Source organism: Rhagoletis zephyria, unplaced genomic scaffold (genome assembly GCF_001687245.7).
Source record: "Rhagoletis zephyria isolate East Lansing unplaced genomic scaffold, Rhagoletis_zephyria_1.1 Rzeph_scaffold_03361, whole genome shotgun sequence".
Lineage (NCBI taxonomy): Eukaryota > Metazoa > Arthropoda > Insecta > Diptera > Tephritidae > Rhagoletis > Rhagoletis zephyria.
This window is the reverse complement of record NW_016160444.1, coordinates 25589-49749: the sequence shown is the minus strand read 5'-3', so window position 1 is coordinate 49749 and position 24161 is coordinate 25589. Positions and strand designations below refer to the sequence as shown.

At 33.0% G+C, this 24161-nt stretch overlaps 3 protein-coding genes across 6 annotated transcripts in view; 1 reads left to right on the top strand and 2 right to left on the bottom strand.

Moving 5' to 3' along the window:
- Window positions 1-100: 100 nt before the first annotated feature.
- Rift (Riboflavin transporter) lies at window positions 101-17063 on the bottom strand. 4 transcript variants are annotated; one of them, XM_017623799.1, is made up of 6 exons: window positions 16842-17063; window positions 16482-16785; window positions 2100-2224; window positions 1680-2034; window positions 875-1553; window positions 101-807 (listed from the first exon to the last, which is right to left on the bottom strand). In XM_017623799.1, exons 2-6 carry the CDS (start codon window positions 16760-16762, stop codon window positions 607-609), a joined length of 1641 nt encoding a protein of 546 aa, XP_017479288.1. In that variant the 5' UTR covers window positions 16763-16785; window positions 16842-17063; the 3' UTR covers window positions 101-606. The 4 variants fall into 4 exon arrangements, with proteins under 4 accessions (XP_017479288.1, XP_017479289.1, XP_017479290.1 ...); XM_017623800.1 differs by having other exon boundaries at window positions 16482-16772; window positions 16842-16929; XM_017623801.1 differs by lacking the exon at window positions 16842-17063 and having other exon boundaries at window positions 102-807; window positions 16486-16548.
- An 882-nt stretch (window positions 17064-17945) lies between these two features.
- Window positions 17946-24161, top strand: part of LOC108368858 (organic cation transporter protein-like) — a 16442-nt gene continuing 10226 nt past the window's right edge. The window contains exon 1 of the mRNA XM_017623798.1: window positions 17946-18063. The gene's annotated coding sequence lies outside the window, so the exon portion shown is untranslated. The remainder of the gene's footprint in view (window positions 18064-24161) is intronic.
- FeCH (ferrochelatase, mitochondrial) lies at window positions 19253-21103 on the bottom strand. The gene is made up of 6 exons (XM_017623803.1): window positions 20918-21103; window positions 20430-20829; window positions 20273-20374; window positions 19887-20208; window positions 19711-19827; window positions 19253-19649 (listed from the first exon to the last, which is right to left on the bottom strand). Exons 1-6 carry the CDS (start codon window positions 20943-20945, stop codon window positions 19455-19457), a joined length of 1164 nt encoding a protein of 387 aa, XP_017479292.1. The 5' UTR covers window positions 20946-21103; the 3' UTR covers window positions 19253-19454.

Genomic DNA, 24161 nt, shown 5'->3' with positions numbered 1-24161 from the left:
AATTGATTACACTGCACAACAGCATATGTGATTATTAGGTTATGTTACATGATACTAGCTTAATTTTTAATGACGATTTCATATCTGTGATTGAAATTTCTGTACCAGCGCTAGTTTAGAAACTGTGACACATGGGCTTTTTACAATAAAACACAGCGTATTTTTAGTTAATCTAATTTTTTTAAGATCTTCCGTTGAAAAAACTTTCCTTATTCTTATACATACCATATGCTTCAACTTATGAAGGAAGTGTTTTTGAATCAGAGTTATTTGAATTTTATTTTTCAATAAAATGCATTTTTTCACACATTTCACTAGATAACCATAAAATCCTTTTTGAGCTCGTTATATAAAAAAATCTTAAAAAGTAATTGCGACAACTCAAAACGCACTTTCGCAAACAATTTAGTTTTAAAATGAAAATGTATCTAATATTAAAAAATGATGAAAATGTATTACTAAATGTTTGTACTATTTGCCGTTCTGTAAACATCATTCATTCATCTGGCTTTAAGTAAAATATTTACTTACCCACATATATACATATGTACATACATATATGTATATATTTCGAATACATAAGAATTTTACATACAATATTTTATTTTAGCAATCGCTTCCCTCTGATTCTTGAAAACTGTTTGTGTAGTTTATTAAAATAAATATAAGCACCGAGCCGAAAAGAGCACCAATTTGTGTAAGTCCGCCAGTCCATACGAGAGATCGACCACCCTGAGCGCGCATAATTGACGAAATTGATAGCTTGGTATAGCTCACCAATCCAATTAGCAAAGTCCAACAAATTATCTTGAAGAAAAGTTATACTTACAAAAGGAATTCACATGTAAAGTTATTTATTTATGAAATAGCTTACCACGATCACCGATCCTGCGGTGGTGCCATGCAATGGCGGTAATGGACTCATGGAAGCTGTAACAAACACGTACGCAGTCAAAACGGCACACAACGAGCATAGCACATAGATAGGCCGCAACGATGTATGGGGCACAAAAATCGCTAAGAAACACGCCACCGGATTAGCAATTACACTCAAAGTCACAGAGAGGTGGTACGCCTGGTTACCATACGGTAAACTTGAGTAAGATTGTATGGAGTTGAACATGCCATTGGCCATGAAGGATAAGCAGCCAATAAGTAGCAACAGTAAAATATATTCGTTGGCTGAAATTTGTGTCGCCTTATTTTCGTTATTGGGAGTCTCTGTAACTGCAGCATGGTCTGTAGTATTAGGCGTGGTATCCTCTTCATATTTATAGTTGTTGCCAAAATCGATTTGGCCTGCAACATATTCCTGCTTTACTAATTTAAGTCGATCCAGCAGAGTAAAAGCAATGCCACTGCATACAAACAAAGCGAAAATACATAGGAAGAATTCCATAGAGCCGAAGCGTGGAGGAAGTGTTTGTTTCTCGTAGACCTCTTCACCGGATATTGTGTTGTTCACCAAGACGCATTCGGCATCACCACCGATGCCCTGCACCAGTGATAGAACACTTGGTAACAAACCACTTAGGCCCTCCCCCACAAAATATCTATTTAAAACAGAGAAAAAATTTATTTGTTTTGGAAAATATGCTCACTTTTAAAAAATTTAATACTATAAGTATATATATTATAAAGCCACATTGTATGAAACAGTTTAATTAATTTTTACTTACGTTACTAAGTACATTTCCTTAAAACGACCCATATAAGGCATAAAGAGCACCGAACTTGTACATGCCGTGAGAGCGGATGAAAATGTGAGTATATATAGAGCTAAGCTGCGTTCCTCGCCAAATACTACCACTGTTTCACTATAGAAGAAGCTGGTGAACAATGCTGCCAATGTGCCCACCACCAACAAAACATAAATGAATAGCGAATCGTTTATCCTCTTCTTCGCAAAGTGTTGTATGAGGGTGTACGTGATCGGACCTATATTTCCAATCTGTACCGCAACGCTTAGATACGATGCTAAACTCCAACTTTCTGGCGCCTCTTTTACTAGCAGCGGTACTTGAATAAAAGTACCTAAAATAGTAATAAAATGTTGTGTATAATATAAAACATTCAGTGTTATTAAGTATGATTTTTACCGTTTACACCTATCCATGTGCCTATGCCAAAAAGTATCGACAGTAAATCCACTATGAAGCTCCGACTTTTTATTATCTTTGTCATCCTTTCTGCAAATTTTTTTCGGCAAGGGGGTGTTGGCTTTCTAAAAAGGAAAATATGCTCCAATTTACGTTTATGCACACATAATAAAAAGTTTACGAACAATTTTCGTATATGCACGCCACAATTCTATATAATATCTGAATGATAATGACAACAAGAGTTGTATTTTATATAGATGTGCTATAATTGCATCATATTTATACTAGTGTACATATGTAATGTGCATAGATATACATACATACATGTGTAAAGTAATCATAGAACCTTAATTGAAGAGCTTATTAAAATTTCCTGCTAATACAAATAATACAAATCAACAGTACTAGTATTTGTTTAAGAAATCCAAGAAATCATGCTTTCCGTTCTTTACTGTGAAGCGATGCTTGGCTCATAGAAACAATAAGTGCCATTAATAAATCTGTGGTCATAAGCAACAATCTTCAAAGTCGGGAATCATACTCTCAAGAAAATCTCAATTATAAGAATGTACCTATGAATGTAAGTTAACATCTCTTATGAGCAAAATTTTATTTGTACATTAATAAAAATTAATTTAATGCATGTAATAAAATATTTAGTGGTTAAGTAGTTATTAAATTTAAAAAAAAAAAAATTATTTTGCTTGATAAATTTTCAGTGTTGACAAAATGTTAATCTGATTAACGATTAAAAATTAACGATTAAAATGTTCATCATGATTAACGATTAAAATTAATTAATCGTTATCATCTGCACGATTTATGATTAAACTTATTTTGATTACGATTAATTAATTTTAATCATTAATCGTTAATCCAATTTTTAAAAAAATCTGATGAAGTGATTTTGTTTGTCCGAATGAGAAACCAAACACCAATTATAGTTATTATTTTGTGCTTCATGCTTAAAAAAAACACCTTATACATATNTATTTGTACATTAATAAAAATTAATTTAATGCATGTAATAAAATATTTAGTGGTTAAGTAGTTATTAAATTTAAAAAAAAAAAAATTATTTTGCTTGATAAATTTTCAGTGTTGACAAAATGTTAATCTGATTAACGATTAAAAATTAACGATTAAAATGTTCATCATGATTAACGATTAAAATTAATTAATCGTTATCATCTGCACGATTTATGATTAAACTTATTTTGATTACGATTAATTAATTTTAATCATTAATCGTTAATCCAATTTTTAAAAAAATCTGATGAAGTGATTTTGTTTGTCCGAATGAGAAACCAAACACCAATTATAGTTATTATTTTGTGCTTCATGCTTAAAAAAAAAAACTTATACATATATATGTACATATCGCTAGCTTAGAGTGAAAAGTTGCTAAGTCCACTTTTTATAAAAACTCATATTTTGATATAGGAGGCTAAAGAAATTGAATACGCATCGTTTCGAAAATTATAAAGGTACTTGTTTTATTATTTCCTCTTCATAAGCAATAAAAGGAAAATTTGCTAAGTCCAAAAGAAGCACCACAAATCCGTTAAGGCCAAAATAATACGACATCTTTTAATAAATATCGAATCTGATTCTTATGGAGTTTTGCTTTGCTTTAAACGCGCAAAATGTTTGATTCAAAGTCTTGCGAAATAGTTAAAGAAAATGGCTATAGGAAGATTTTTTCCTCTCCTGTAAAATTTTTAAAATGGGACTTAGCAACTTTTCTTTCTAGGCTAGCGATATGTATATGAAAAAATAATTATTATTATTACAAGTAATACACAAACTGGGAATTTTTACACTCTCTTCTGGTCAATAAGTATATCAACTGGTTTGCTTGTAATGGTTTGTACGTTATTATAAATCTTAGCTTTCATAAATACTACTCCTTTATTTTATTTTCCTAATATTACCTTTTATTTGTTGTACTATAAAGGATGGCAGATCTTATTGTACTAGAGTTTTGACAATAAACAAATTAAATTAAATGGAAAACTAAATTTATTTCAATACGCATTTTGGTTGTAATAAAATATATTTTATAGAAACTTTAAAAAATACCTTAAAGAAATATGATTTTTATGAATTAAAGAACTTCTATGCGCAACGAAGGCCACTCCAAATAAAAACCAGGATTGCAAAGCGGAAGGCCTCTTGACTGCCAGGAAGGCAGTCTGGAACTTTTGCCGTACTATGTTGATGATAACATTTACTAATACTGGACAGTACCAATACCAAATGTACTCAGAACTCGATTCTTAAAAAGATCGAAAGTACCCTATTTTTAAAAGTATCGATACTGAGTACTCCAAAGTACGACGCGCGGGCCGCCGCGAAGCTACGCTCCAGTATGCGAAATAGTATCAATTGACCTTATTTCTGTTGATTTCGGCACCATTCAATCGTCGTAATTGATTTAAATAAAGTGCGGCCAGTTGGTGAGATTTCTACACTAAGCATTGAAATGTTACGAACATGTGTATATTGAAGAAAAGTACTCAGAACTCTAATTAAAAATATCGATACTTCGCCACACCAATATTGTTTACCGTTAAGGAAAAAAATTGATAATTTTTGATTTTTTTCCTTGGATACATGTTTTAGCAGACTTGGGATCGGTAGAACTCTTGATATTTAATTTTTCGTTCTTCGTATTCCACTTTAAGCTACATATTTAGCTGATAACTGCCACTTAATAATTTTTGGTATTTCTACAATAGAAAGTTGTAACTCAACCAGAAATTCCATAGCTGATAAATTATTAATTGTACCTACGTGCATTTAAGAGGTGACTGTTTTTTGATAAATTGCTAGATATTTATTGCTTTGCACCATGCATATTGTAGGAATATCGCACGTTTAATAACATAACGAAGTATTTCAAAATTTAAATTTTGTGGGAAAACGCGTTCAAGGTTTTATCAATTCATACAGTTGGTATACGAAAAGACAGATGGAAATACACATATTTTCCACATATTTGGGAAGTTTGGTTATCTGTTAGACTGCACATATTCTACTTATCAAGCTTAACAATTGCATAATGAATCTGCAAAACGCAAATTTTGAGTTACATCTCTACATTAAATATTAAACGTGCGTACATACATACACATCGGTACCTTAATAGAGAACCCAGTGGGAATTAGGAGCACGTAATAATACCTTATTAGCAACTTACTCTTCACCTGGCAGTCATTACCATTTCCCTGCCGAACGTCCCTTACTTTTACAAAGGCATGGCCGCCTTATGTAAGTAGGAATTTAGAATGTACATTTGGTATCAGACATACTTCTGAGCCGCTTTACAAAGTAAGTTACTAGTAATGCAGAGCAGTCGCTCGGAATAGTTCGGTGCTTGGAAATAACTTCGGCTGCACGTTATTTTTCAACTGACAACGTAATGTGTCTTCGGAGGTGTTCATTTTTCCCTTTACTTGTAGATGACATTGGCCATGATGACAATTTTGGTACTAAAAACTGAAAGAAAACATGGCTTACCTCGCAAGGTGCTTACCTATTTTCCCAGTGGGAAAAGGTGAAATACATCGCTGAAATGCAAAAAAAAAACGTGACTGACTAAAATTGTGTATTGCATAAAAAGATGTGGGGATTTATAATTCGATGGAATGCATCATAATCAATCAAAATGTGAATTTTTGATTTTTAGTTAGTTACGGCTTTTTGTATTTCAGCGTCGATGTGAGATATGGCCTTTCTACATATGTACATATATTATGGTTACGATATTTACCTCTGGTGCTTAATTAATCTGTTATCTGTATCTGATCGCTTCTGGCAATCGTTCATCTTCATCAGCCAAAGTAGACAGTTTTGTCATTCGTTTATTAGGGTGTAACGATATGCAAATGCATTCCGAAGCAAGTAAGAGACCATATCAGTGTCAAGGGTACTAATAGACATAGACCGTTTTGCAGTATCACCGACGATTTGTAAATAGGATTTTCTTGATAAGAATTTATTGAGTTCAAACTTTTCGTGATCAAAAGTTCTATCTCAAGAGCATTTCGTATGGACATAAAAACATCTTAAGCCAGCAAGCAAAAAGATCGTACACAAGTGCTTATGTACATATGTACATATGTATGTGTATTAGGGTGGTCCAAAAAAAAGTAAAGTCGGAAATTTAATGCTCTCACCCCCTAGGATTGTTCTATACCGAAAAAAAGTATACCCATGTATTTTGTATGGGGAAAAAAATACTTTTCGTAAAAATGGCATAGAATCCATGAAAATCAAAATTTTTCAATCCGAAAACTCTGCTTCTCTTCAGAGGACTTCAGAGAATAATGCCCAATTGTTTATTTGAACTTTTTTTAGGGACAGGACATTTTAACAACTTTTTCCGTTTTTCTTTAATTTATTTAATATTTATTATTTTTTTATAAAAGTATATCTCAATAACTAAGAAAAGCCATTTAAATTCATATTTCAAACTTTCTGCAAAACTTATAAAAATTCAGCGAAATTCTATCTAAATTTTTTTTTTTTTTCAGAAGAAGTTCTATAGGGGGAGGTGTGCTGCTGAGTTGGGCGAACGTTCCAAAAGCTGCTATTCAATCGCTTGTTTTGTATGGAAAAAAGTTTCACATGCAAATGGATTTTAACAATTCAGAATTTTTGTGAGAAAAAATTAAAAATATTTGACATTTTCGAGACCAAATAATTTGAAAATAAATCAAATCAGCTGCTCTACTGATACTACCTGTTCAATGTACCTTGGCTTTCTCGTTTTATTTACTGACATTCGGCTCCCTTATAGTCACATTTTATAGGCAACTGCATGATACAATAATTTTTAGAAGGTAGTTTCACTTCTTCTTCTTATCCGCCATGTTAGCTATCTGACAGAAAACGTGTTTCGTATTTTTTGTTGTACCAACTTTTTCAAAAAAAATCCAGCTTTTGACGTTGGAAAAATAAATAATAATTTTCGAATATTTTTTAATAATTTTCTTCATAAAAAATTAACTGCTGCTTTCGTGGATATTGCAACACACGGAATAGATGTAAGGATACAGCTATAAGAGCCATCGCATACCACAGACTTTATCGGCCGCCTATTTAAATAATAGGGCTCGCTTGAAATATGTACATGAAGATGTATGGAGGTGCGCACACTACGCCAGCTTAATAGCTCCGACCAATAAGTTGTGGTGCAATGGAAAGACTAGCGAGCCCATCTAAATCGGCGGCCGATATAGTCCGTGGTGTGCTATGGATCTAATCCATTATAAACAAGAAATATTGCCGTTATATTTTCATTTTTATGATTTTTATTCATGTGATTAGCAGTGGAAAAAATGTATGTATAAAATACGTATATTTATATTAAAAATTAAGTGATCAGTTATGAAACATATAAATCTTTACATGTTCTGTTAAAAAATATCTAAAATAACAAGCGAAAATCCCCAAGTTCTATATCGTAGCAGTGGCCACATTGCGTGTTTGTCACAGACACGGTTTATGTCAAAAATTTTGAAGTGAAACTACTTTCTTAAAATTATTGTATCATGGGCAACTGTTCAAATAAGGCAGTGGCACCTGGTAAATTCCACTATGGGTGGGATGCATGCAATACCACCAAACACAATAATTCCCATTACTTGGTCATTAAAAAGCAGTTTCAGAAGTGAACTAGTGTTAGTTAAATTTTTTTGCTTTTTTCTAAACGGTTATAATGCCACCAATACATACATACATTTTTCTTTTTTCTAAACGGTTATAATGCCACCAATACATACATACACTTTTCTTCTTTCTAAACGGTTATAATGCCACCAATACATAACTGTGAAAGGAGGGGAGGGGGCGGGGGACGCGAGCGCGTACGCGGACCGCCGCGACGCTGGGCACCTTCAAAATTGTATACTTACAAATCCGTCCATTTAACTTGTTCATGTACTACTTTTTGTCAAATGTAACTGGGTGACTACCCTATGTGCACTATTTTGCTTTATTACTCAATTGTTAAGTTTAAAAGATGGTGGTATTGCTCAACGAGAAATGAAATTAAGCAAATTTGTGTTATCTCACATTCAATTGTTAAATAACACAAGTATGCGTTATGGCCGTTTGTGTTATTCCACGCCACCACCCTCCCCCCGGGTTTATAGCCCATTAAATTTTAATAGGATAAAATGCAAGTTTGAAGTTCCAAAAAATCGTTGATTTTTGATAATTTTTATTCTGAATATATTACGCACTTTTTTNCCATACAAAAAAAAAAAAATTGTCGAACATACATACTTTGCATGGAAGAAAATGCGTTAATTCTAAAAAATCTGATTAAAAAGTCGAAAATTTCAATGCAATTTCGCAGAATTTTTATAATTTTTGCACAAAGTTAGAAATATGAATTTAAATGATGATGATAATGAGCTATACTTTTATAAAAAAAAATAACAAATATAAAATAGATAAAAGGAAAATAGGAAATATTAGTTAAAATGTGGTGTCCCTATTTATTTTTCCACCACTGTATATCGTAGCCGAGAAATATCAAGTTTAGTAAGCATTTTTGTTAATTTGCCTGTGTATTTGCATATAATTTAGCAAATCACCGAATGCTAAAAAAGCTATGTAAACAAAAAATTGCGTCTATGGTGTATTGGACAGTTTTACCAGTTTTTATCCAAAAAGCGTTTTACTTTTTTTGTTTTTCTCTGCAATTTTGCATTTTGACAATTTTACAGGTTTTATATTTGGGGTGTTCACAGTTCGTTCCAAATTGTGTCTGAAAATGTAGACGTCTACATTTCGAGACATCTTTAGCATCAAACTGTGAGCACCCCTTTCTAGCAGTCGTCGAAAAATCGTCTCAAAACTTTGCTGGTGTTCCAGACATTTCTTCCTTGCGTGCATTTTTTATATGTCGCCTTTCGATTTTGTTTCTGAAAAATTCTATATTTGGGGTGTTCACAGTTCGTTCCAAATTGTGTCTGAAAATGTAGACGTCTACATTTCGAGACATCTTTAGCATCAAACTGTGAGCACCCCTTTCTAGCAGTCGTCGAAAAATCGTCTCAAAACTTTGCTGGTGTTCCAGACATTTCTTCCTTGCGTGCATTTTTTATATGTCGCCTTTCGATTTTGTTTCTGAAAAATTCTAATTATTTAACTTAATTACCAATTCGTAATGTTTGTTATTTCTTTTCCTTGATTTGTTTCTTTTCATCAGAAATTGCGCTCAAATTAAATGCAAATACAGAAAACGTGCCCAATAAATAAAAAAATGTGATTAGTATTGCCATAAAGCAACCCTGCTGCGAGGTTGCAAAATGTAGACGCGTAAAAAGCATACCTTTGAGTGTGACAAAATGTAGACGGCGTCGTTTTACAATTTTGTATGGGAAACAACACCACAGATTTTACGGTTAGAAAACGTCTTAAAATGTAGACGTCTACATTTTGAGACACTTTTTGGAACGAACTGTGAACACCCCAATAGAAAAGTTGGGGGACGAAACTATTATTGCATTGTTATTAACCGGCATCGCCAATAGCAGTGTGACCACCAGAGGTAGGCACTACCACACGCAAGCGTGAACTAAAAACGACCCTATTATGTATGGCGACCAGAGTGTCCAGATTGGACGATATTGCGCGTAATGACTAATTTGACTTTGAAAGAAAGAGAAGTAAAGCATCGTTCACTCAAAATCGGTACGCATGAAATGGGTTATATCTTTTTAATAGTATTTCAGAAAATAATATTTAATATGTTAGAATAAAGAGAAAACATTTCGTTATAGATACATGTTAGCGAGAGTTTCATATTTTGCTTGGATAAATAAATAAATAACAATTTCTTTGATAATGATAAAAATTTTCTGAACACCCGTTCTAGAGACTTGTGTAGTCAACCTGCTCTACTAAACTATCTTTAGTTTATGTTTTTCCACGGCCCGCACATCTCTACTAATTTTGTTTTATATAAATACCATGTATTTTTCGATTTGACTTAAATAGGTCATATTCGTAAATTGATGACTTCCAGAACTTTATTCACATCATTCGCTTCAAACCGATTTAAAGTTACCTGTGAATAATTAGTTTTCATAAAAACCCACCAACACTTTACAAAAGGTCCAAAGTAAAGGATGCAATGAAATAACACTTTGTGCAAGCGCTCCTTCCAAGGCGAATTAATATAAGGTGATAGCAGGAGTACAAAAACAAAAATTTACATGTATTTTGTTTTTGCTTTGGCGGCATAAACTGTCAAAATCTGTAAGAGTGTGTGTAGAAATTCAAACAAAATTTTTCAATTTGATATCAGAAGCCTTGCGGCGAAACACATACACAAAATCAGCTGAGCTAGTAACACCACCTTATATAAATTCGCCTTGGCTCCTTCCAGCATATTTCTAGGTCATATGACCCATTGTGGAGTCTGATCCAGTTTTAATGAGACTGCCTCGATTCTCTTGTCATTTCATAGCCTTTTGACGGCTGTGCCAACTTCTATAGATTTAGTTGTAAGAGGATATCACCCTGTTTCTTTTTAGCTTAAAACTTTTAACGTGGGAGTTGACCGAAGTCCAGTTTTAAACATGTTTTATTAGTCATTATTATAAAATACCACATTTAGTGTGAACATTGGGGTAATGTAAACGGGTGCGGTTTTTGTTATAAAATGTATTTAATCTAACAGAATTTTATATATTATAACTCGATAAGGTTTAATTAAGTCTTGCCATAGCTTGCATTTGCTGAACTGTGGATAACCGTTTTCCAATTCTCTAGCACGATCTTCTTCTGATAAGCCGTTTTTTTTTCCTATTTCAGGTAAAGAGCCTTATCCTTAAGCTGGTGCGAAATGATGTCTTTTAATGATTAGCTCACCCCGTTAGTTTAAGCAGAAGGAATCTATTCATTGATTTTTGGAGGATAATTATAAGTTTTTGGTATATTTAATTTTAATTTGATTTTTGATNCGGTTTTTGTTATAAAATGTATTTAATCTAACAGAATTTTATATATTATAACTCGATAAGGTTTAAGTCTTGCCATAGCTTGCATTTGCTGAACTGTGGACAACCGTTTTCCAATTCTCTCGCACGATCTTCTTCTGATAAGCCGTTTTTTTTCCTATTTCAGGTAAAGAGCCTTATCATTAAGCTGGTGCGAAATGATGTCTTTTAATGATTAGCTCACCCCGTTAGTTTAAGCAGAAGGAATATATTCATTGATTTTTGGAGGATAATTATAAGTTTTTGGTATATTTAATTTTAATTTGATTTTTGATCTCGAAAATGTCGGATTTTCAACGAATTTGTTCAACATTATTTGTTGAGCAGCAACTTCCACCGCGAATAAAACTGTCAAATAAAAAGCCAGTACTATGAAATTTAAACCTCATAATGGTAGATCTATTGTCTAACGATCTGCATTGCGACTTTTTAATACATTCCAACAATTGCTGTACAGAAGTTGCTGGAAGGCGTACCGATTTTGAGTGAACTGAATATTAAAATCTTTTAACTTTTCCATGGAACAACTTTTTTCAGAACGGCATTCCATCCGACTCTGAAGAATTTTGGATAATTGCTTACTTATTGAAAACCGCAACAGGCAATAAATTGTTTAGAAATATAAGTTAAGTAGCCTTCATACTAAATATTATCCTTGCGGCACTCAAATGCTTTTATTGAGCGCGTGTTTTCCGTAATGAATTCAACAAAAACTAAGATTCGAAATAGGCTGAGGTTGGAAAGCCTTAATTCAATAATTCGAATAAAATTTTATATGAAGGCTAATAGTTTCTGCTGCAACACGTTTCCAATATCAAACAATATGTTATCAAGGTTGAATAGCTCAATATATTACAACACAAAATTAAATGAGGTTGTTCACGCTTACCTGGCTCTCAGCTTATGTGGTTAAGTGGTTATATTTTTTATTCAGTTTACAGCCATAAAATACACTACATAATAATAATTTTTAACCAGATAACCTAATAACCAGGCAAGCGTGAACCACCTCAATGATTCAGGCACTATAGACGATGTTAAAGAAATTGTGGAAATAGCTGATCTCGCCTTATTATAGCTTTTTATTTTATTTTTAGTGCCGAGGGCTTAAAATCGGATTGTGCGATTAATTAATTAATATGAAGTAAAGTAAATTTATTAATTGCGCAGTCCTATTGCAAAATGTGTTAATACAAATGTTTTTAAAGGTATGCGTATTTTTAAAGAAGATTGTTTGTACATCACTATTTGTGTTATTTATTATTACTATGTTATTTATTAAGTCTAGACTAACTGAGCTTTTAGTGTGCCTAGTGCTTTTATGCACAAGCACAAATTCTTGCTTTCTCTATCGTGTCAGGTTTGTGAGATATTCTAACATAAATGCCAAAAAAAGTTTTTTTTTACATATTTTAGGTTACGTACCATCGCAAATAAATTTGTTTCACAGAAAACTACTTAAAGTATCTAAAAAACAAATCTTCCCCTTTTTGGAGTTTGCCCAAATATATTTTTCTTTCGCGGAGATGTCGCATTTTGAAATTTCAATATCCATTTTCGAACCTTCGAACCACACATTACTTACAAAATGCGATATCTCGAAAAAAAAAATAATTGAGAAAACTCGACGGCATTTAAAAGATTAAGAGTAATACTACATGACCTCAAATATGACGGAAAACAGTGCATTCAAATCACCAAAATGAATGTAAATGTTTGTTTTTTTTTGCTGCCCCTTTATCATTTTCTTCGCTATCTCAATTAATTCTATTTGACATACACGTTCCTACATACATACATATGTATGTTTGTACATTTGTTGCATGGGGACATGGAGGTAAGACGGAAAATAGACAGATCGACTTAGGATGACAGTATGACTGACTGACGGACATGTTCAGGTTAAGGGGGCGTTGTAAGGTGAGAGGAGTCAACACAACGCCCATGGCTTCGCGTCGGTTGAACGCTGAAGAGGGTGGCTAGACTCCGCCTGACAGCACTGTACTTTTCTTTCGTCTCTTTTCGTACTTTCGTTCCTTTTTTTAATTTTTTTCTTTTGCTTCATTCTGCCACATATTCGGCATATGACCTTCAACTTTTTGGTTAACGTAGCGCTAGTGAGGCGAGAGCGAAAGACCGACCCCATCCGATGAGCTATGCCTGGGACCGCGATCAGGCCGACTCGCTACTCGACCTTGCAACCAACCTGCAGCTACATAACAGACCTGAGGGGATATATTATAAGACCATAATCGGATTTAGCACACCAAAATCCTTTGGAAATGTATATTAGTGTTTCTGCTACCAAAAAAAGTTAATCTTTGTTGGCCTGTATTATTAACATGTTACATTTTTATGTAATCGCGTAGCTTTCTAGAAATTTGGCATGCGGCATCATGGTAATCACCAGTTTTGTTTGATATAACATAATCTTACGATACATAACGTAATCATGCAGTGTTGTAGCATGTAATATGAAAAAAGGAGTCAGAATATGATTGATTTCATTTTTATTTACTCATCAGTCTCTCGATTTAATTTTATTCAATTGATCGAAACCCAACAAGCAAAATAAACTTGAAGAATTTTTTTTTAAGTTTACAATTAAAAATATTATGCGAAAGCTTAAAAAACGTTGATTTTTTGTTTATAAAACGCTTGAAAGTAAGCTTAATATAATATAATCGAAATGGAACCTTGGTTATAAGAGTAGAAATGTAAACTTATAATAAATGTTCAAAAGAAAAGTTTTTTATGAGAGTATAAATGTAAACTTATAATAAAGGTTAAAAAAAGTTGTTTACTAAAAATTTTCAAAATAAAGCTTTATGTAAACGTTTTTGTAATCCTTTATTTAAACAATATTTCATTAATAACTCATACATACATACATCAACATCTACCCGCCCTTGTTGCAGAACCCTTTATATACCATACATACATATCGATACTGCAAAACGTTCTATGTCAATTATGACCTGGGTACTTAACAGCTCTGTCACCTGCATCTGATCGCTTCTCTTAATCGATCATTTTCATTGGCCAAAGGGAGAAAGTTTTGTCGCAAGTTTAGCATATAAATTCACGATAATACACAAACATTAAGCATAAAAAAGTTAGTTATTATATCTAGTTGCGTTGTGCAGCTTTTAATTACTTGCGGTTATTGGCAAATTGAAAAAACGACTTGGGACGCAAACATGTCACAATTGAAAAAATTTTATATTTACATCTTCATGTCGTTAACATTTGCATTTCATTTTTGTGTTTAAGTGATTTATAAATATTCGCCCTTAACACTTATTAAAGGTTTATTTGAAAAAAACTTTAAATAAACCTAATATTAAAAACGCTTATTATCGCAAACTTACTTGAAGTTATTTTTAAAAACATTTACTGAAATGCTTGTTGGGATATACACATGTACTATAATTACGGTGACCATTCGTACCGATTTTGGCGGGACAGTACCAATTTTGAGAAAATTGTTCCGCTGAATATTTTTTAAAAGTCGGGACGTATGTGTCCCGATTTTTCATATTTGTGATGATTAAGTCCCGATTTTTAGTGTTTTAATATTCATTTATTAAAACTCCCCTGCACTCTGGCCCAAAAACAATAAATAAACAAATAAAAAGGAATAAATATACATCAGTGAGCCATAAACATAGCCAGCATCCTTATTAATAATATATAAATATAATTAATGAGATTATAAAAAATAGTTCTAATACCCTCAAAAAAATAATGGATTTGAAAAACATAAGCTGTAGATAGAGTGGCGAAAATATAAATAGGGAAGAGATATTTTAGCTTTCTTTGTCTATTACCCTTTCGATTTTTTAATGTTTATTCCTTTTTATGAAAGTGTGGCTCGTTATCTAACAAAGACCACTTAAGTCAGAAATTGAAACTTTGTACAAAAATTAGCAAAATTCGACAAAGTTTCATCAAAATTTTGAGCTTTTTTATTAAATTTCTTAGAAACATTCTGAGTATGCAGTTTTGTAACCTATTCAATTCAAAGTGCAAATTTTAAGTAGCTAGGACTTACCGTTGATATTTGGTAAATTTTGTGGGAGGTGTTGCTCATTGCGAAGAAAATGCGGGAACAAAAAATTTACAAAAATCAACGGTAAGTCCAAGCTTATTCCAACACGTTTTCTTAGATAGTAGGTTATATTTTCATAAAAAAGTAATAAAAATTTTTAATGTTTTTTCTCTTTGTTTTGTTTTAAATAAAACTAGATTAAGCATTTTTGTTCGAAAAACAAAATTGTATGTTCGGATGCTCTTGAAATGTCCCGATTTTTTGGCCACAGAAGTCTGGTCACCGTAACTATAATTGATATGTATTGATTGAAAAGTGTATATACATATGTACATGTGTATATGTACATATGTACATGTGTATATGTCAATCCAAAAAATACAATTTTTGTTAAGTACGCAGAAATTATGCCCAACTCTTCTTGAATGCATGTTTCATAGATGTATCGATTACCAGTAGTTCAGTAGAACAAAATATGTATATATTTTTACTATGGAAGTATATGTAAATTAAAACTTTAAAGTCGCTTTTCTGGAGTTTGGTTTTTTGCAGTTATGACACTATTAAAGTAAATGAGCGATATCTTCACACATAAGTAAGTGTATGTTAAACATCATCAAAGTTTCTTCTTTAGCTTTTAAAAGGAAACAAAAGGCAAATTGTAAATCGTTTAACTTGTGTTCATTAATAAAGATTTAAAAAATTACTTTCAGTTTTGTGGCTCAACTCCCATGACCGGACAGCCCTATAGGGGGCAAAAACTGTGGAACCGTGAGTGTTCGGTTATGGAAGGTTTCACTGTATACATATTATTTAGACTCATGTAGATAGACTACTACAGACTTGTAAGAGGATGTTTCTTATAAACGGTTCTACAGTTATGGAACCGATTACTTTGGTTCCATAAAATCTTTTCTTTTAAGCATTGGTTTCTTACAACCTTTTCTCTTACATAATATATTATATTTGCTTTTTTATAAGTATTATATTACGTTAGACTTGTTGCAAGACAAATAATTCTTATAGCCATACAATAAGTACTATATATACTTAAATGAGCTATGGGGTCACACGTGTATTTAAAAGGTATACGCTAACAAAACTCTCATGGAAAGTATATAGTTTTGGTTAAACCGGAATCATTTTGGTTAATAAATATGTACATGAATCATGCATACGTGTACATAATTTAGAAATAATAACAAACAATATTTCAAAGAGGTATTTAATGAACAAAACCGTTGAAAAGCTCGCTACAGGTCAATTTTTTTAGTATACGCATAATGCAATGTAAAACAAAATACTTACCTGCCTAATAAGTAGTTGCTGCCAAGATTGTAACCTCCAGTTAAACGTGAAGCCACCAACCGCTCTGACTGCGATGTCAAACACACTGAAAGTGCTGCTTCCTCACCAAAGCACCTCGAGGTGTTTTCAGGTTCCCTCTCGTTATTATCATTTCTACAATGGTATTGCAATTGTGTCGTCGATGGCAGTAATTGTTTTTGTTGTTCTGGCCGATGGTAGTGATTAAGATCCGTCCACTCCTGAATATATGCAGACTTGTCGGTATCACCATACTCACACATTATCAGAACGCTTTATATGTAGGCTAATAGTAGTTAGTAAGATTAACGACAACACAATTGTTCATTATTGCATACATACGTAAATGAAAAATTCTCTTCGCTGTTATTTAATGAAGCTGCAACTGCCTCTCTTTGTGACTAAATGGATTTTGTTTATTCTGACCAAGATAAGATTACCTTTTATATGTACATTACAACATCAATATAAACGTATGATAATAAGTAACATACAATGTTGCTTTACTACTTAAAATCAGTTAGTTGATCTGTTCAGAAGGAAGCAGTCAAATTTCATATTCATTCTTCTTAAAACATAGCACCCGTGATGTAACCTTTGAACGATAGCAAAAAAAAGATATGTGAGTTCACAAATGTAACTTCCCCGTTCGATTGAAGGAATTGTATTTAGCCGGTTACTTAAAGATGCCCGAAAATGCCCAATCAAAAACACGTTTAGAAGGCTTCGAGCGATGGATATGACTAGCAGTTTAATTAAATTAGCAAACCTTGGACTTATGAATGATCGAAAAATAGAAATCGAGTGCGACTTTTAAATTTTACTCGTCATGGGGTTTATCTTTCCGAAACCATTCCCTGTCTTGCCTTTAATTTTTCCACAGATGTTTTGCAAATTACATTTATCCGAGGCTAATTCATTCATTTTATTCGGTTCACAATCTTTTATACCAAATCGAATAATCAAAATAACAAATCGAATAATAAACAAAAACAGCTGCTGCAAGGCGAATTTATACATATATTTATAAATAAATATACACATCCAAGGCGAATTTATACAAGGTGGTGTTCAAGGCAAGGCGAATTTATGCAAGGTGGTGTTCAAGGCGAAGGTACAAGGTGGTGTTGATGGCGAATTCAGGTTTTCGCCGCGGTACTTCTATTGTCAAAATGATATAAATTCGCCTTGACCCGCAAGCATATGAACGAGGCGAATTAATATAAGGTGATAGCAGTACAAAAACAAAAATTTACATGTATTTTGTTTTTGCTTTGGCGGCATAAACTGTCAAAATCTGTAAGAGTGTGTGTAGAAATTCAAACAAAATTTTTCAATTTGATATCAGAAGCCGTGCGGCGAAACACATACACAAAATCAGCTGAGCTAGTAACACCACCTTGCATATGAAATTGAACACAGCCAAAGTAAAATGGCGAAGCCAAAGGTGGCCGTATTTCGTTTTTTTCCAAGTTATAGAAAAAAACAACACGAAATATTATTTGTTGGTTGAACAATATACTTATCGATTGGTTAAATTTGGCTTAAAATAAAATAAGTTATGGTAATTTCCCTTTGTTTATCATTTATATTATTTATCATTTTCTCATTTGTAAATATGGCTTCTTTTTTTCTAAATATTTTCACCCAAGTTATAAATGCGACGAAATGATATCAGCAAAAATGAAATACCCAGCAGGGCGACAGAAATCAATCTATCGACACGAAACAACGCCGAGCGGACTTCACATTTCGCTTGGGTTGTGTTAATTTTCATATGCTGCGGGTGTTCTAATTGTGAAATCGCGAATTTTGCTGTGCTTAGTTCGCCTTTCGCCGGTATTGTGTGTCAGCTATTATGCCTGGGTGAGAAGTGAAACACAACTCCAGCGAAATTCGCGCTTTCAAAATTAAAACACCCGCGTCGTCGAATTAGAACGCCCTGTCAAAATTAGAATTATGGTATGTCAAAAGAAAGAGAAAGTTGTGCGGTTTTTATAGAAATATTTATGCACCAATTCAATAAAACTAAATTTTACAAAATAGTGTTCATATACATTTGTATGTATGTATATACTTTTTATGCACATTTTTTTAATTGTCCTTTTTCTAAAATTGGTTTTAAACATGGTTATGGTATATACGTCGCATAAAAGGTATTTAGATTATCTACAAATTTACATCAATATTTTTCCAATCGTTAGAGTAGTTTCCGAGATATTATACATACATTTACAAAATTTAACAGTTGAACTTTAACCTTTTATATTTAGATTGAAATAAGTTAAAAAGTTCTATCGATCAGCATTTTTGGTTTTCTTCTAACTAAACAGCTGGTATTCTAGACTTGTTCCAATGACGCAATCGAGCCAATGATGCCAGCGAATTTTTAATATGAAGAAGTTTGCCTTTTACCAATTTTAAAAATTAGATGATACTTAAGGAGGTCAAGCACAATGTGTATACCAAATTAGGTGCAGATTCGTGCTGGTAAAGGATCGAACTTTGTCCCAGCGAGTGGTAATGCGAACCTCTGGCCACTCGTTATCTGTTTCATAANGGTTTGTCAAACCGCTTGTGTGGTGTATTTCGCTCTTAAGTCTATTCATGATGAAATGTCATGTCTGAAATCCCACGTGATCTGTCAAATACTAATGCATGAAAATCCTAACCTCAAAAAAATCACCCGTTAAAATAAACATTTGCGGGCCATGTATGGTTCTAAACAAAACAAATATTAAATCAAAGTCGAATTTTATCTTTGAGTATAGTGATTTCTAGTGTCGCGATTTTAATGAAGGCATTTTAATCAAATTTAACAGTAACATTTTCTTATAATCAAGGTACTCAAGGCAACATCAGAAATAGTCTCTTATATCAACATTTGTGACACTTATTTTAAACGGGCTGATATGAACTTTTCATAATTCCGTTATAACTAAGCTTGAAGGCTTATTAAGCGCACACTTGTCTATACCAATCTTTGCTATCTCTGCACCGCGGATTAACGCACATTGGACAACGCATTAAAAACTTAGGGTTTACAGTTTGTTTATCATTTAGATGTTCCGCTACTATTGAACTTAAGGCCTTAATAAAAACTGGGTGATCATTTGGTGCAGCAGCACGCCTTATCTCCTCCACACCTACCTAAATGAAAAAAAAAAATTAACTCCGAGTCGATCATTTTTGTATACGTTTGCTTACTTACCTCTTTAGCCAATTCATCGCAATATTCGATGTCCAATTCATGTAAAGTTTCAATGTGCTCATTCACAAATGCAATTGGAACTAAGATAAAATTCTTACGACCCTGTTTTACGTAAGCCTGAAGGAGATACAAAAAAGTTTTGGTGGTAATTATGATAGAATTGAATATATCTTTACTCTAATGGTGTCATCGGTAGCCGGCGCCAACCACGGTAAAGGCCCCACTTTCGACTGCCAAGCTAAAGTATATGGATTCGATTTCCCTAGTTCTTGCATAACCAAATGCACGCTGGCGCCCACCTCTGATGGGTATGGGTCACCCCGATTGACAGCTTTCAATGGCAGTGAATGTGCAGTGAAAAGGATAACAACATCGTTCCGTTTTGTCTCACCAAATTTCTTTAATTCCTCTCGTATGCGATCGGCGAATGTTTTAATTAATAGAGGATGAGTTGACCAACGATCAATCACACTAAATCTTGTATTTTTTGGAAGGGAACTACAAAAAATAAACAAAAGGAAAGTACATTTGTTTAGGATTAATTTTCAATCAAAATACGAACTGTTGCTGGTAGTGGGCAAAAATGGAATTAAAGCTGGAGCCAGATGTTGCACAGCTATACTGCGGATATTGCGAGAACAACACTACTCTTTCGGGCGCTTCCCTGTACGATAAATAGTGTTAGTAAACATATTTTTAAGCATAATACATTACTATACTTTTCAATCTGCACCAGCGTATCTTCTGTAAGTGGATTAACATACCGAAAACCCACATAATGCTTATGTGGTGCAGTTTCTGGAGATATGCGATCTAACTCCTTACACATTAATTCTCCTTGTACATCTGTCCATTTTAAAATAGGTGAGCCCCCACCAATTTCTTTGTACTTTTTTTGTACTTCGGGGGTTCGCCGTTGCGCAATCCAAGGACCTAATTGGCTTTGTACAGGCAACTGTATCATATCTCGATCAGTCATAATGCGTAACAAGTATTCATGGACTTGATCCGTATGCTGCGGGCCACCCATATTTAACATAAGAATAGCGGTCTTTACATTGCTGGTGGTGGCAGTAAATCGCAGGGATGCGGGTTTCATTAGAGACTTCACTGCATTTGCTAATATATTACAAATATATTAGCACACATGGCACATTCGCTCTTATACACATGTACTATATATGTTGTAAATATACGTTTTACTCACTTGCCAATAACCCTCCTTTAAGTAACATTATTGCAATTTAAATGAAAGAATTTGCTGAAAATAAAATATGTAGATCCTCAAGTCGCCAAATTTGCTGGCAAAATTTGTATTTCTATTATTTGCCGGTGTTGCAACTTGCAATTATTTTGGGATGACAATTCATATGTATTCGCCTTGGATGATAAAAAAAGCAAGGCGAATTAATACCTTGGCGAATTCATATAGTTTCGCCTCAAGCAAGGCGAATTTCTGAAAGCATAAAGCTGGAACTCCATATCAGAGAATTTAGTTTGTTGCTAACTTTACATTAGGGGTCTTCCCTTAATGCCCCGAATGCAGCTCTCAAGAAAACGGTCAAGAAAAAATGTCCAGAAATAATAGAACGGGCATATATTTCTGTTGCATACCTGGGTTGCCTTGTGCTCTTTTTTCACAAAAAACTTTAGAAAACCGAAATAGAAAGAGTATCAAATTTCTTAAGAACTGCGTACTGCCTCAAGAAAATTTTACACAAGAAAATTTCTTAGGCATTTCTTGTACGTCATTTTGTATGGAATTTTTGCTTTTCTTGAGAACTGCATACAGGTCTTAAAAAGCCCTGTATGCAGCTCTCAAGAAAAGCAAAAACTCCATATAAAATGACGTACAAGCAGTACGCAGTTCTTAAGAAATTTACTACGCTTTCTACTACGGTTTTCTAAAGTTTTTTGTGAAAAAAGAGCACAAGGCAACCCAGGTTTGCAACAGAAATATATGCCCGTTCCATTATTTCTTGAGGAAAGAGTGAGGCAACAGGCTGTGCGTTATCAAAAATGTCAAAATTCCTTGGACACACACGCGAAATAATGGCAATTTTTTCTTGACCGTTTTCTTAAGAGCTGGATACTAAGCTTATATGCGGAATGCAGTAAAATAAAAAGGGATTTGGTTATTTTTTCCCATTACTGCTTACTTTATTAATTTATGATTATCTATATATTAATACGATAACATAAATTTTGTCCGCCTTCGTTTAGCGATTCTACCGAACCGATTTCAAAACCAAGAACACCGTTGGAAAGGTATTTTTCCTTAGAGAGAGAATTACGGCCAAAACCGTCGTATAAACATCTTTGTATTTGTGTATAGATGTTGCTGCAACATATTCCATTTGACATGTTTCGCGTGTTGTTTCACTTCACATTTGAAAGTAAGCTTTGAAATAAAGATAAGTATGAAGATGAAGAAATAAATGATAACGATGAAGTCAAAAAAAGAAGGCAAAAGTGAAGATAAGGGCGAAAATGGAGACAATGACAGATACATAAGAATTAGGGTAACTGAAAGGGTAAGAACATTTCTTGAATTTATGAAGTGAAACTTCTTTAGCTACAGTTGGTTGGTTGGGAGTAAATTGTCAAATTCAAGGGCAATAATGCACATGGAAATGCTTCTCAGCGGTTTAGCAGTTTGAGCATAAAAACAAAAACAAAGATGCCTAGAGATACAGGCATCACGAAAGATCAAAGTAAATTTAAACCCTTTAAGGTAAAGGTGAAGAGGAATATGCAGAAATAAAGATAAATATGAAGAAAAGGATGAGGATGATGATCGATATTGTTATCGATATAAAACTCGATATTTTTATCGATATAATAATCGATATCGTTATCGATAAAATAATCGATATTGTTATCGATACTGTTATTGATTAAATAACCGCTATTTTGATCGATATAATAATCAATAAAATAATGGATATTGTTATCGATACAATATTGGAAGTTGTTATTGGTATAATAATCGATTAAATAATTGATTTTGTTATCGATTTAGTAATTTATATTGTTATCGATATGTAAAATAATCGATACTGATACTATATTTATCGATGAATTAATCGATTTAGCAATCGTTGTATTTTTCTATATGTTTCTAGATACTGTTATCGGTATTTTTATCGACATAATTATCAACACGGTTATCGATATAATAATCGGAACATGGAATGTGATCACATTACATGACATCACATCACATTATATCACATGATATGAAGAGGCATCACATGATATTACATCACATAATATGATATCACATCACACGATATCACGTGACATGACATTATATGATATGACATCACATTATATGGCACGACATCACATGACTTGACATCACATGATATGACATCGTAGGACATGACATGGCATTACATGACGTCGCATCACATGATATCACATCATATGGTATGACATCATATGACTTGACATCAGAGGATGTGACAACAAATGACATGACATCCCATCACATCACATAAAATCACGTCACATCTTATCACGTCATCGCACCTCATCTCATATATGTGAATAGAAAACTAAAAGGATATAAGCAAAGATGTGAAAGATAAAAACAAAGATGAAGACCAAGGTAAACTTACCGATTTCAAAACCAGAAACACCGTTGGAAAGGTAATTTTCTGTAGATGAGGAGAGTTTTTATAGTTTCGAAATTGGTTGAAAATCGTCGTTTAAAATTTCCATATTTGTGTATGGTTGTTTTTGCAACCTGTGCAATTTAAGCTGTTTCGCATTTTGTTTTACTTCGTATTTGAAATTAAACTTTGAAATAAAGATAAATATGAAGATGAAGAAACAAGTGATAACGATGAAGACAAAAAAAGGCAAAAGTGAAGATAAAGACGAAAATTGAGATAAAGGCGAAAATGGAGACAATGAGAAATACATAAGAATTAGGTTAAAAGATAGGAATCGAAATAAAATCAGCCATAAAGGTTACTGAAATTTATCGAATCATCGAAGTTTATAATTATCGAAATTTATCCATGCTTATTAAGTTATTGCAACGTATCGAATTATTCAAACTGATCAATGTTTACTGAGTTGTCGAAATTTATAGACACAGAAACTTAGTTGTCCAAATTTACGGATAGTTATCGAGCTATAAAAACGTGTGGGATTAACGAAATTTGTCAAGTTAAAGAAATGTATCAAGTTATCGATATTTATTGAATTATCATTATTTATAGACTTAACGAAATGTATCGAAGTGTCGTAATGCATGGAGTTCTTTCAACTTACAGAGTTATGTATAATTATTGATCTACTGAAATTGGTTGGTTCAACGAATCGAAGTTTGTGGAATTTTCCAAATATATCGATTTATCGAAATTTCAAGGTTATATAAGCTTATCGATTTATCATTGCTTATTGAACTTTATCGTGTTAACAGAGTGTAACGAGTTATA